Genomic DNA, 15076 nt, shown 5'->3' on the forward strand with positions numbered 1-15076 from the left:
AGACTAAAATGAAAATGTGTAGGAGACTAGTACGATCGCAAGTTGTCTTGTTAGACATGGTTATTGTATATGATTTTATGACTTACACCAACTGTTATTGAACATGTTCACGTTCTTCAGTTTCGGCTGGCATAAATGAACACGCACGAAAGTAGCAATTTGTCAGTTCAACAGCATGGAGTAATCCAATCCAGCAGTTCTAATGCCAGTAACAACCATGATAGCAAGCTCAGGCTGTTGAGCAATGATAACAGAACCCTGATAGTGAATAGCTTCCTCAAATCAAACTGTTTCAAATTTGTGGATGTTCAGAAATCAGTTTTGAACCATAACTGAAGTACATCATCATGAACTAAATTACTGTCTCCCTTAGCCCTTCCTGTGCTTTTCAAACAAGAGCTTCAGAACAAGGAAGCTGAAGAGGATGGTACTGCCACTCTGAACTGTGAGATCACAAAACCAGATGCCCCAGTGGAATGGAGGAAGGGATCTGTGGTACTTCATCCAAGCGAGAAGCATGAAATGAAGCAAAAGGGTTCCTGTGTTGAGTTGCTTATTCATAGCCTAAAAGTCGAAGATGCTGGAGAATATACCTGCGATTCAGGGGATCAGCAGACAATGGGCTTGCTAAAAGTGAAGGGTAGGACAACAACCAATACTCTTATCGAATAGTTTGTTGTCCATCTTCTCTTAAGATTTCATCCACCACTTTATCTTTAATTGTTGTCGATATGGCTTCCGTGTTCAAATGATATTTTAATTTTTGTTTCATTCGAAAATAGCTCCACATATTATTATGAAAGTCAGCACTTTTTGGTAGGTGGAACTTGCAACATAGTTATATAGTCAGTATTCTATATTTATTTTACCCATTAGAGTGACATTAATTTGAAATGTATTAGTATATAAATTTGGAAAAAATATTCTGCTCTGCGTTGAACTTTTTATAAAGTTATACAGAGAAGTTTGGAATTATAAAGAAATGCTTGTGATGCACTCATTAGGAACTAAATTAAGAATGGGTAGGACACTAGTTGTGTTAGATGTAGTTACATAAGATGTAGGAGCAGGAGAAGGTCACTTGGCCCCTCGAGCCTGCTCCGCCATTCAATATGATCATGGCTGATCTGATCTTGGCCTCAACTCCACTTCCTTGCCCCCTCCCCGTAACCCTCGACTCCCTTACACCAGTTATGGTGTATGATTTTGTGACATACGCAAACTATTCTTACCAATTGTGACGTTCTTCAGTTCAGGCTGACAAAAATTATCAACTCACAAAGCAGCAATTTGTCAGTTAGCATCCAGGAGTAATCTAATTCAGTGGTTCTAGGGACAACAACCATAAGTGCAAGTTCAGAGTTTTGAAGAATGGTGGCAGAACCCTGATGGTGAATAGCCTTCCCAAACATTTTTTTTTAGTGAGCTTCTTTGAAATGTTGTGGGTGTTCAGAAATCATTTTTGTATCTTAACTGAAGTACATCATCATGAACTAAATTACTGTCTCCCTTAGCCCTTCCTGTGCTTTTCAAACAAGAACTTCAGAACAAGGAAGCTGAAGAGGATGGTACTGTCATTCTGAACTGTGAGATCACAAAACCAGATGCCCCAGTGGAATGGAGGATGGGATCTGTGGTACTTCATTCAAGCGAGAAGCATGAAATGAAGCAAAAGGGTTCCTGTGTTGAGTTGCTTATTCATAGCCTAAAAGTTGAAGACACTGGAGAATATACCTGCGATTCAGGGGATCAGCAGACAATGGCCTTCCTTAAAGTGAAGGGTAGGACAACAACCATTACTGTTAATGAATAGTTTAGTATGTTCATCTTCTCATACTTGGGGGTGTGGCAAACTGTGATGATACCAATCGACTGCAACAGGACATAGAAAGGCTAGCAGAATGGGCAGACAAGTGGCAGATGGAATTTAATATAGAGAAGTGTGAGCTGATGCATTTTGGCAGATGGAGCAGGGAGAGGCAATATACACTTAATGGTACAGTTTTAAAGAGCGTGCAGGGACAGAGGGACCTGGGAGTTAATGTGCATAGGTCCCTGAAAGTGGCAGGGCATAAGGAGAGTGGTTAACAAAGCATATGGGATATATGGCTTCATAAATAGAGGTTATGGGGGAAAAATTCAGTTGCTTTGCGCCTCCCGTTAGCACCCTAAGAGGGGCGCAAAGCAACTAGCGCCCTGTCGCGGCGCTGCCAATGCTTCCCGGGAAATTCAGCAGGAGGTTAGCGGCGGCAGTAACCGTTAGCGCCCTGCGGTGCTACACCACCGACAATGACGTCATCGCCGTGCGCAGCTTCCTGGCCGCGATCTTCAGTAGCGCCCCCTGACTTTCCGCCGGACGCGATATCCGACGGGGTCAGGGGGGCCTACCTGTGGCTGGGGCGACGTTAATTAAAGGCGAGGTGCCGGGCGGCCACAACTGGAGTATTGTGTCCCGTTCTGGTCACCACACTTTAGGAAGGATGTGATGGTCCTTGAGAGGGTGCAGAGGAGATTTACCAGAATGGTTCCGGGGATGGGGCACCTCAGCTACAACGGCAGGTTGGAGAAGCTGGATTTGTTTTCATTACAGCAAAGGAGGTTGAGGGGTGATTTGATAAAGGTGTACATTATGACGGGTTTGGATAGGCTAGATGTGGAAAGGCTGTTCCCACTAGTTGATGGTACAAGGACTAGGGGTTCACAGATTTAAGGTTTTGGGCAAGAGGAAGGATGTGAGGAAAAACTTTTTAACGCAGCGAGTAGTGATGACCTGGAATTCGCTGCCGACGGAAGTGGTAGAAGCAGAGACACTCAATGTTTTCAAGGGGAGACTGGATAGGCACTTGAGAGAAATAAAGGGCTGGATTTTGCCAATGGGGAGCTTTAGGAGGCAGGACTCCCACTTGTCGGGTTTTAGTCCCGCCTCCATTGACTTCTGGCCAACCCACGCTATTTTCCCTTGATTGACCTTATTAAGCCCGCGCAGCGGGCTTAGCAGGCCAATTAAGGCGAAGCTGGTTACAGAGAACGTCAGCGTATGACGTTTCATCTCAGAAATTTTTGACAGATGAATTGTCATCATTTGACAGCTCTGTGAAGCTGTCAAACACTGACATTCTCTGTAGTTTGATGAGTTCTTGTATTCAAGACTCATCAAACCTCTTTCCGGAGCAGAAATTAGATGGTTGTTGCATTGGAGAATGCAGCAGCCCTCTGTCATCTCTGCCGCGGAAGTGCGAGACTCTCCGCATCCCCAACAATTGAAACCTGCAGGAAGAAACAAAGGTAAGTAAACTTTTTCTAACACTTTCCACTTACCTCATATACTCACCTCTCCACACTTGCACCCATCACTTACCTTCATAGCGCACTTTTGCACCCCGCAGACCCACTGCTCACCTCGGTGACCCTGGCGGGGCTCGCAGCCTCCGGGAAGCCCGCACTTGTGTGGGTAAAATGGGGATAATCCTCTTATCTGCCTGTTAACTACCTGTTAACAGGTAGTTAAGTGGCTGTAATCCCCTTCCCGCCTGCAGGAGATGGTACCCGGCGTGGGTCGGCTACCCGCCCCCTGGGAAGATGGCACGGAGGCGGGTTGTGGGCAGGATGGGCACCCGCCCCCACATTCTGCCATTTTCCCGGCAGACCCACCTCCCCAGGGCTGGCAAGATCGCGCCCAAATTTGCAGGGCCACGGGGATAGAGTGGGGGAATGGGACTGACTGGATTGCCCTACAGAGAGCCGGCACGGACTTGATGGGCCAAATTGCCTCCTTCGGCGCAGTTATGACTGACTTTTTTGGGAGATTGAAATTGCAATATATTTTATAGTCAATGTTCTATTTTTTTTACCCAGTAGTGTGACATTAGTTTGAAATATTAGTATATGCATTGGAAAATATATTCTAAACTAAATTGAACTTTGTGAAGCTTGCAGCAAAGTCTGGAATTACGTATGTATGGAGTGTCTACTTGTGATGCACTCGATATGGACTGAATTAAGAATGGCTAGGAGACCAGTTGTCTCGTCGGACATAGTTAAGGTGTATGGTCTTGTGACATACTTAAACTGTTATAGCAAATTATAACATTCTTCAGTTCAGTCTGACAGAAATTATCAGCTCACAAGAAAGTAGCAATTTGTCAGTTACCAGCAAGGTGTAATCCAATCCTGCAATTCTAAGGTCAACAACCGTAAGAACAATGTTCAGGAATGCTAGCAGAACCAAAAAAATTTAATAGCTTCCTCAAACATTGTTTTCCTTTACTGAGCTTGTTTGAGGTTTTGTGGATATTCAGAAATCAGTTTTGAATCTTAAATGAAGTACATTATCGTGACCTAAATTACTGTCTCCCTTAGCCCTTCCTGTGCTTTTCAAACAAGAGCTTCAGAACAAGGAAGCTGAAGAGGATGGTACTGCCACTCTGAACTGTGAGATCACAAAACCAGATGCCCCAGTGGAATGGAGGAAGGGATCTGTGGTACTTCATCCAAGCGAGAAGCATGAAATGAAGCAAAAGGGATCCTGTGTTGAGTTGCTTATTCATAGCCTAAAAGTCGAAGATGCTGGAGAATATACCTGCGATTCAGGGGATCAGCAGACAATGGGCTTGCTAAAAGTGAAGGGTAGGATAACGACCAATACTCTTATCGAATAGTTTGTTGTCCATCTTCTCTTAAGATTTCATCCACCACTTTATCTATAATTGTTGACTATGGCTTCCGTGTTCAAATGATATTTTAATTTTTGTTTCATTCCAAAATAGCTCCACATATTATTATGAAAGTCAGCACTTTTTGGTAGGTGGAACTTGCAACATAGTTATATAGTCAGTATTCTATATTTATTTTACCCATTAGTGTGACATTAATTTGAAATATATTAGTATATAAATTGGAAAAAATATTCTGCACTGCGTTGAACTTTTTACAAAGTTATGCAGAGAAGTTTGGAATTATAAAGAAATGCTTGTGATGCACTCATTAGGAACTAAATTAAGAATGGATAGGACACCAGTTGTGTTATTAGATGTAGTTACATAAGAACATAAGACGTAGGAGCAGGAGTAGGTCATTTGGCCCCTCGAGCCTGCTCCGCCATTCAATAAGATCATGGCTGATCTGATCTTGGCCTCAACTCCACTTCCTTGCCCCCTCCCCGTAACCCTTGACTCCCTTACACCAGTTATGGTGTATGATTTTGTGACGTATGTAAACTGTTATTGCAAATTGTGACGTTCTTCAGTTCAGGCTGACAAAAATGATCAACTCACAAGAAAGCAGCAATTTGTCAGTTAGCATCCAGGAGTAATCTAATTCAGCGGTTCTAGGGACGACAACAACCATAAGTGCAAGTTCGGGGTTATGAGCTGGCAGCACCCTTGTATTGAATAGCCTTCTCAAACATTGTTTTCTTAGTGAGCTTGTTTGAAATGTTGTGGGTGTTCAGAAATCGGTTTTGAATCCTAACTGAAGTACATCATCATGAACTAAATTACTGTCTCCCTTAGCCCTTCCTGTGCTTTTCAAACAAGAGCTTCAGAACAAGGAAGCTGAAGAGGATGGTACTGCCATTCTGAACTGTGAGATCACAAAACCAGATGCCCCAGTGGAATGGAGGAAGGGATCTGTGGTACTTCATCCAAGCGAGAAGCATGAAATGAAGCAAAAGGGTTCCTGTGTTGAGTTGCTTATTCATAGCCTAACAGTTGAAGATGCTGGAGAATATACCTGCGATTCAGGGGATCAGCAGACAATGGGCTTCCTAAAAGTGAAGGGTAGGACAACAGTCGTTACTCTTGATGATTAATTTATTGTCCGTCTTCTCATAAGATTTTATCCAACACTTTATCCATAATTGTTGGCGATATGAATTTCTTGTTAAAATATATTTTATTTTGTTGTTTGACATCAAAATACCTCCACACTTTATGAAAGTCAGCACTCTTTGGAGGTGGAAACTGCAACATAGTTTTATAGTTAGTGTTCTTTTTACCCATTAGTTTGAAATATATTAGTATATACATTGGTTAAAAATATTCTGAATGGCATTGAACATTTAGTGAAGCTTTACAGAAAAGTCTGGAATTACATAGAAATGGCTGCTTGTGATGCAGTCGATAGAGACTAAAATGAAAATGTGTAGGAGACTAGTACGATAGCAAGTTGTCTTGTTAGACATGGTTATTGTATATGATTTTATGACATACATCAACCGTAATTGAACATGTTCACGTTCTTCAGTTCTAGCTGGCATAAATTAACATGCAAGAAAGTAGCAATTTGTCAGTTTAACAGCATGGAGTAATCCAATCCAGCTGTTCTAATGCCAGTAACAACCATGATAGCAAGCTCAGGCTGTTGAGGAATGATAGCAGAACCCTGATAGTGAATAGCTTCCTCACATCAAGTTTGTTTCAGATTTTGTGGTTGTTCAGAAATCAGTTTTGAATCCTAACTGAAGTACATCATCATGAACTAAATTACTGTCTCCCTTAGCCCTTCCTGTGCTTTTCAAACAAGAGCTTCAGAACAAGGAAGCTGAAGAGGATGTTACTGCCATTCTGAGCTGTGAGATCACAAAACCAGATGCCCCAGTGGAATGGAGGAAGGGATCTGTGGTACTTCATCCAAGCGAGAAGCATGAAATGAAGCAAAAGGGATCCTGTGTTGAGTTGCTTATTCATAGCCTAAAAGTCGAAGATGCTGGAGAATATACCTGCGATTCAGGAGATCAAGAGACAACTGCATCTTTAGAAGTGAAGGGTAGGACAACAACCTTTATTCACCGTAACTAAACCCTCACTTTTCATCACTTGAGATGTCTCATCACATCAGTCATCTTTATTGTCCATAAATGTTGAGTTCAGAGTTCTAAATTTTACTGCACATTTTTGCAGCAATTTAGAGACGCCGTGCAATTCGATTTCCTCCTGAAACGGACAAGAAGTCTGCAAAGTGGCTGCTCTGCCTTCCAAAGCCTGCGTCGGGAGGCCCGAACCATTTTTGATTTTGGCCTCATTTGCATGCCACTGATGAGCTGCGGGTGTCAAATGAACGCCCCTTGCAGCAGCTTGCCGGGTTGTGGGAAGGTGGAAAATCGGCTAACTTTCGTGCTGAGCCGCCTGTTAGGAGGCATAATTGAACAGACAGTTTTGCTGCTATTAACACAAGTAGGATGAGCATTACGAGAGCTGCATGACATTAATGAAAGGGAAGTAAAGATGATGGCAACATGGGAACAAAGATTTTTTTAACTTCACAGTATAGGCTAGGGAGGCCAACATTCATCTCTCAAGTCACATGCAGCTCGTGTGGTTCTGAAGTACAACTTTTTGCTTCGCCTCAGCTGCTCACAGTCATCCCCACTAAGAAGTAAACGGGAGCTTCACAAGCCTGCAGCGCAGCATAGTATGTGAATCTGTAGCAGAAAACAAGGCAAATGGAGTGGATGAATCACTGCAATTTTATTACAGGATCACCTATGATAACATAGACTTCATATACAACAGCAACAACACCCACAACTTGTATTTATATAGCGCCTTTAACGTAGTAAAGCGTCCCAATGCGCTTCACGGGAGTGTTATGAAACAAAATCTGACTCCGAGCCACATAAGGAGATTTTAGGGCAGATGATCAAAAGCTTGGTCAAAGGTGTAGGTTTTAAGAAGCGTCTTAAAGGAGGAAAGAGAGGTAGAGAAACAGACGACTAGGGATGGAATTCCAGAGCTTAGGCTCTTAGCAGCTGAAGGCAAGGCCACCAATTGTGGAGCGATTAAAATCGGGGATGCTCAAGAGGCCAGAATTAGAGAAGCGCAGATATCTGAAGGTTGTGGGGCTGATGGAGATTACAGAGATAGGAAGGGGCGAGGCCATGGAGGAATTTGAAAACAAGGATGAGAATTTTAAAATCGAGGCGTTTCTTAACCAGGAGCCAATGTAGGTCAACGAGCACCGGGCTGATGGGTAAACGGGACTTGGTGAGTGTTAGGACATGGGCAGCAGAGTTTTGGATGACCTCATGTTTACAGAGGGTAGAATGTCAGGAGTAAGTTGGAATAGTCAAGCCTAGAGGTAACAAAGGCTTGGATGAGGGTTTCAGTAGCAGATGAGCTGAGCCAGGAGCAGAGTTGGACGATGTTCCGGAGGTGGAAATAGGCGGTCTTAGTGATGGCGCGGATATGTGGTCGGAAGGTTATTTTGGGGTCAGTTATGACACCGAGGTTGCGAACAGTCTGGTTCAGCCTCAGAAAGTTGCCAGGGAGAGGGATGGAGTGGGTAGGGAATGGAGTTTGTGGCGGGGACCGAAGACAGTGGCTTTGGTCTTCCCAATATTTAGTGGGATGAAATTTCTGCTCGTCCAGTACTGGATGTCAGACAAAGGGGGAGAAATTCGGTTGTTAGCGCCACCGATTAACGCCTAAAGAGGCCGAGAAGTGGGGCACTAGCCAATTTCCGGGCGGGCGCAAGGCGCCTAGCGCCTCACCCCATATTGAGCATGCATTTAGCGCCGGCGCTAAATCTTAGTGCCCGCTCATGGGCGCAGGCTGATTATGACGTCATTTGAGTGTACAACGCCTTTTGGGCGCCCCGGCCTGGAAATTCAATGGCGCCCCCCTCCGTAGTGCCTGGCGCTAATAGTGACAGCTTACCTGGACCTTACCAAGTCGCTCTCGGGCTGGAGGAGCGTTATTTAAAGGGGACTGGTGTGGTTTAAAAGCGGCAGCCATTTTTGGAGCACAACTTCCTCGAGTGCTACAAAGAGTTGCTGAGCTGCTCACTGAGAGCCATTTGACCACTGAGCCAGCGCATGCAGACGATCTTCAGCCTTCTGACCATCACCTTGCTGTTGGTGAGCCTTGACAATGGGGAACCTTCCTGTGGGAACTTATTATGGGGGCTGCATTGGAGGGGAACGTCCTGCTGCTGAATCATCTGGAAAGGGCACTGAGACGCTGGGAGAGGGGGGTGGGCATGGCCAGACGGAGGAGGGCCAACAGACGTCGCCACAGCAGACCTTACGCTGGCAGGGTTTTCTGACAGCAGTTTTCCTGCATGAACATGCCGGAGGAGCAGTGTGTCAGAAGGCTGCGATTTAGAAAGGAGGTGGTGACTGAGCTGTGCCAGCTGCTTCAGCCAGATCTGCAGCCTCAGATAAGGTGCAGGACATCTGTCGGTGGCTGAGAAGATGCCTGTTGGCCTGAACTTCTACGTGAGCGGCTCTTCTCAGGCTGCGCGTCAGAGGCTGATCAGAAGTAGCTTCTAGGCCCCTCTCACGGAATGCTTGCTGCCATTCCAAGAAGAGGAATGGAACCGGTCTGATACCCCCAAGCCTGTGAAGGGCAAGATGCATGTAAATAGCAGGCATGGCCATTGTAAATGAAGAAAGTGTTTCATTACACAAAATGTGGTTCCTTCAAACATGAGAAAGCTATGGCAACAGAAAGCAAAACTAATACACTGACACATAACTGCCTCTCACACCCGGGAGACTGTTCAGAACATAAATCACATTCCGACCATCTTCCTTGGCCTTGATTCCACTGCGCCAACCAAAGCATCCAATGCCCCATCAGTGAGACGTTCCGCCTTCTGCCTCACCCTTTCCATGTCTTGCTAGGCTGGTGCGCCACAGGTAGGCTCCCACCGCTTTGAAGGCCTACAAGGCAGTGAGTGTGTCTGGTGATGCCAATTGACCTGCCCCTTTAAGAGCTGGCCGGTGCCAGTGTGTCTCAGGGAAAGTGATTATTGACAGCACCTTCGCTGCGCCCCGCCGCCGCGGAATTGGGTTGCGCCACCGGGTTAGCGCCTTAAGAGTAGCGTGCAGCGCCTGATTTAGCGCCGCAATCACCTTTAGGGGCGCTGCAACCCAATATCGCGCTAGGTGGCGCTAAATTGCGCCTGGCGCTAAACTTTGCGCATCGCCAGGACTAGCGCCCCAAACGCGGCTATACCGAATTTCTAGGCCAAACAGTCTGGTAATTTAGAGTCAGTGGTCGGGTTGAGAGAGGTGGTGGTGAGGTAGAGCTGGGTCTCGTCAGCTTACATGTAGAAACTGATGCGGCATTTCTGGATGACGTTGCCGAGAGGCAGCATGTAGATGAGAAATAGGAGGTTAGGGTACGAGCTTGTGGTTACGCTACTGGACGCATAATCTCTCTCTTAATCCAATCTTTCTTTCCCTCTCTTTATTTCTACTTCTGTGCCTGATTTGATATTGAATTCACCCACTCTAATTCATCCTCCTTCTCTGTCCTTCCTCTGTTTATTTCTCAATCCTTTAATCTCATTGGTTAAGGAGATACACCCGTGGCACTTACTTTCACCAAGGTGCTCTGCTGCCCTCGCTGCACTGTTATCAGCTCTCTCTTCCAGCAACTTAAAGGGCAAAAAAAATTTGAACTGAAGGTGCAAGAAAAATTCTAACTAACAGGCACGTCATGAGATGCCCCACTCCAGCAAATTCTGGACCATTATGTTGGCATGACATTCTTCCATCTGCCACTTCAATGGAGGCGTTAACTCATGTAAAATAAGATGGTTAACGCTGCAGTTAAAATAGCAGATGGAAAATATTCTAAGAACATGTACGTTTGGCCACTAATATTACCAACAGTAGTTTTTTGGCCGCCTTATTGAGAAACCAACATTAAAGGCCAAGGCCCATAATGTACAACAGCACTTAAGTTTAAAAGAGTAAAAGGGGAGATTAAGTAAAACAGAAAACATTGATTAGATGATGCCAAACTTGGATTTTAAAAGCAAGCGGTTTAAGCCTGAATAAGTCTTGATTGCAACAGTGAGGATTAGGGAGGAAAAAGGTCTGTTGTAGAGCATTTGGGAGGTTCAAAGAAAAACAAAGGAAAATTCAGAAAAGCACTGATCATAGCATTCATAAAATAGGGAGAGAGAAATGAAGGATTGAGATGAGGAGAGACAGAGGTTGCAAACAAGAGATGAGAAAGACAAGTTTTTCTGTGTATCCTGTCCAAGTGTGCAATAGAGGTGCTGCTAGAATCTCACAAGATACGGAAACTGTATTCAAGTCTTGGAAGTTCTTAGGCTTTATGGAGTGTTGAGTGGTAGACAATTTGTCTATCAAAGAATCTATCATAATATGAAGCAGTAATCCAGTTTAGTGGTTTGAGGACATCAGAGAACATATAAAAAAGGGCGGAAAAAGACAATCAAGCCTTCTCCATCCATCAACCCACCCATCTACAGGAGAGCCAAAGAAAGGGTGGCCAATTGAAGAAGAACTTTAGGAAATTCCTTTCAGACTCCTTAACATAGGAGTGGTTAGAGACAGGAGGCGAGGAGGTGGTGGATACATCTGTATGGATGGTCTCCACCTTTGATTTAAAGAAATCCATGAGCTCCTCTTGATTGGCTTTTGAAGTGCGAGTAAGGGTTGGGGAAAAGGGATTTATGAAGGAAATTAATTCTCAGGGTGTGGCCATTACTAGCAGAGCTGACATTTATTGCTCCTTCCTAGTTGCCCTGAAAAGGTGATGGTGGAACTTTGCCTTTACATTGCAGGGTAATCCTGGGAAGTAGGTGGTTTTGATTGTGTAGAACGCAGCATTGGAATGGTTGTCGTAATCAAGCCTGATCTGGCGATTTATAATTAGGCACCATAAATGTCCCTGTTTGTGGCCCTCAGGGTTGAGGAAGTAGAGGTGGAGACTGTTGCAACTTTGACCCTCTTTACTCATTTGGGTTGGTTCATAACTACTGAAGTGGTAGATGTGGATTGATTGGAGGAGTTAATGTCTGACCCTATAGCCTGGAATATTTAGTCGCCAATCATGCCTACCTTGTAGCCAGGTCTCCGTAATAGCTACTGCAGCATACCCTTCAAGCTGAATTTGTGCTCCTAACTCACTGTTTTATTTCTTATGCTATGTATATTTGTGTACAGAATTCTTATCTAGGTAAGTGTCCCCATACTGCCCATATGTCCTGTTGGTCTTTTTCTCACACTTTTTAACTTACTGTGTGGATTTTCTCTTCCCAGCCCCTGACGAGATTAAATTTTTCCCCATTTTACCCTTTCCGCAAGGACATGGGTGCTTCTCCAGTTTAAATGAAGGCCTTTACAGCTTTTCCTGGTCCCAAAATTAGCCACAGTATCCCAGGAATCTGAAACCCTCAATTCTATATCATCTTTCCAGCCCAGCTTTGATAATCCTAATCTTTCTCTCCCTGTCTTGTTCAGCATGTGACACTGGGAGTAGTCCAGAGGTTACTAGCCTGGAAGTTCTGCTTCTTAGTCTAGAAATTAACTGCTTTAAATCCTTTTGTAGAATCTTAAACCTACTCCTATCTGTGCCATTGATTCCCACATGAATCACGACCTCTGGCTGCTTGTCCTTCCATTGCAGAACCTTTTGTATTCACTCTGTAATATCTCAAACTCTGGACCTGGGAAGCAACATACCATTTGGGACTCTGAATCACATCTACAAAACAAACGATCTGCCCCTCTGACTCTCAAATCTCCCACAATCACTGCTCGTCTTTTCTTACTACCTGTACTGTGCCCCATGAGGAACCAATTGCCCCTCAATGCCTGTTGTTGCTCATAGTTCTGCTCTGTGTGTCATTCTTTTTGTCTACATCACTGGTACTTAAACATGTATACTTATTAGACAAATCCAGCTCCAGAGATTATTCTGTCTGCAGATGGTCACCCAGCCTCCTTTACCAGCTTCTCTACTCCTAGCAACCTGTGGGGTGGCCACCCTCTGGAACATCTATCCAAATAATTTTCTTTCTCCCAAACGTTGCGGAGTGTGTTCAGTTAACTTTCAAGCTGTGAAACCTTTTGCTCGAGGAGTGCAATCTTTGTACACTTCGTACATATGTGTTTACCCTGCATTGTATGCGAGTCCAGGCAGGTCCACGTCATGCATGCCACACACATCACTTCAGACTCTGATCCTGCCGTACCTATTTATATATTTAACCCAACTGGTGTTCCTTTTAAGTTATTGTTTATTGAATTATTTCTATTTACTCGAATTTATTATTTTTGCTTAATATGTCTTGAACATCTTTCTGTCCTACCCCCTGAAGCTATTGTATAGTAAAAATTATAAGAGTCAGATGAATAATTACTTAAATAAATACTTAGCTCTTTCTGGCTGCCAGTGCTCCTCACTTGTAAGTTATTGGATTTTTTTTGGGGGGGGGTGGGGGTGGATGTCGTTGGTGAGTGAGAAAAATAATTTAGTAATGGATTGTTGGGGCTTTTACTGTGAGAATTATTTTCAGCAGGTTAGATCCAAATTGTGTATGGAAATTGAGAAATAAGATTTGGATGTTGACTAATTACTATCATTAAAAACCAAATTTAATGTGTTCCATAGCGCTGCCTGTGCTTTTCAAACAAGAACTTCAGAACGAGGAAGCTGAAGAGGATGGCACCGCCACTCTACACTGTGAGGTTACTAAACCTGATGCCCCAGTAAAATGGAGGAAGGGATCTCTGGTACTTCATCCTAGTGACAAGTATGAAATGAAACAAGAAGGTCCCAGTGTTGATTTGCTCATCCACAGCGTCAAACCTGAAGATGGTGGAGACTATACTTGTTATTCTGGGGATCAACAGACTACTGCCTCTTTAAGAGTGAAGGGTAGGACAACAGCGCGTTACTCATTTTTCATTGTCATTAAATCCTCTAGCGTTTCCATCCTTAAACATGTTCATGTTTGCTGGCCTCCTTAATAACAGCATGCCACTCACTTAGTATTGTATAAATTGATGCTGAATTAAATGTTCATCTTCAACACAGTTTACACGTAGCTTGCTGTGAAAATAAAGCACTTTTCCATCAGGCACTCATAAATTTTACAATTAAATTATATTAATTTCGTCAATCTAGGATTGACGCTAGTATTTCACGTTGCAATTTCAGGCACTAAATTAGTGTTTGAACACTGGTATTTATAAATTGAATATACAGAAAACTCTTTTTTATCCGGCACCGACGGGACCGGTGTGGTGCTGGTTTATCAAAAAGTCCGGATTACAGAGAGGTATAGTTAAAAGGTACGAGAGCTCCGTACACAGCAACAAATCCAGGCTTCCCTGTTGCTTAGCAACAGCTGCAGGAACCCCGGCCACAGACCAAGCGTCCCTGTTGCTTAGCAACAAGTGCAGGAACCCCGATTACACAGCCACAGATTCAGGAACGGCCACTAATATGAAGTAAAACTTACTGAACCTACTCCTGAATTTTGCCGGTTAACAGAGATTTCCGGTTATTTAGGTGCCGATAAATCGAGAGTTTCCTGTACTATTTAAAATCTTTGTGTCATATTAAGATTCTGCTACCTTGATTGGTAAGACTTTGGGGGGGGGGCAACGTTTAAGTAGTGCCCTAAACTGGCATGAAGTCAGTAGAATGGCCTTTCCACTCTGCCATTTGCTCTGTCCTGAGGCCTGAGCCAATTTGTAGCCCGAGCTTCATTAACATGCCACCGGCGAGTTGCAGGCGCACCGCCGACCCTGGGCAGAGCCTAGTGTGGGCCAGAAGGTCGAGAGCTGGAGAGACAGTTTGAAGGTCGAGAGCTGGAGAGACAGTTTGAAGGTCGAGAGCTGGAGAGACAGTTTGAAGGTCGAGAGCTGGAGAGACAGTTTGAAGGTCGAGAGCTGGAGAGACAGTTTGAAGGTCGAGAGCTGGAGAGACAGTTTGAAGGTCGAGAGCTGGAGAGACAGTTTGAAGGTCGAGAGCTGGAGAGACAGTTTGAAGGTCGAGAGCTGGAGTGACAGTTTGAAGGTCGAGAGCTGGAGTGACAGTTTGAAGGTCGAGAGCTGGAGAGACCGTTTGAAGGTCGAGAGCTGGAGTGACAGTTTGAAGGTCGAGAGCTGGAGAGACAGTTTGAAGGTCGAGAGCTGGAGAGACAGTTTGAAGGATGAGAGCTGGAGCGGAACCCGGTTACCAGGACGCCAAATTGGACAGCCAGGGGTAATGTGCAGGCCAGGTGTGTGGAAGAAACCGAGGGGAAACATCGAGAAAAACTGAGAGGAAACATCGAGAAAGACAGAGGAAACATCGAGAGAGAGAGA

General features: G+C 44.4%; 1 protein-coding gene across 3 annotated transcripts in view; it reads left to right on the plus strand.

Annotated features, from left to right (window-relative positions):
* obscnb (obscurin, cytoskeletal calmodulin and titin-interacting RhoGEF b) overlaps positions 1-15076 on the plus strand; it is a 656492-nt gene that overhangs the window by 290568 nt on the left and 350848 nt on the right. For all 3 annotated transcript variants that reach the window (XM_085987453.1, XM_085987451.1, XM_085987452.1), the window contains 6 exons: positions 374-640; positions 1515-1781; positions 4360-4626; positions 5511-5777; positions 6499-6765; positions 13374-13640. In XM_085987453.1, the coding sequence (XP_085843579.1) occupies positions 374-640; positions 1515-1781; positions 4360-4626; positions 5511-5777; positions 6499-6765; positions 13374-13640 (1602 nt within the window). The remainder of the gene's footprint in view (positions 1-373; positions 641-1514; positions 1782-4359; positions 4627-5510; positions 5778-6498; positions 6766-13373; positions 13641-15076) is intronic.

The sequence above is a fragment of the Somniosus microcephalus genome, chromosome 5 (genome assembly GCF_052327205.1).
Source record: "Somniosus microcephalus isolate GS21.2 chromosome 5, FLI_Smic_1.0, whole genome shotgun sequence".
Taxonomy (NCBI): domain Eukaryota; kingdom Metazoa; phylum Chordata; class Chondrichthyes; order Squaliformes; family Somniosidae; genus Somniosus; species Somniosus microcephalus.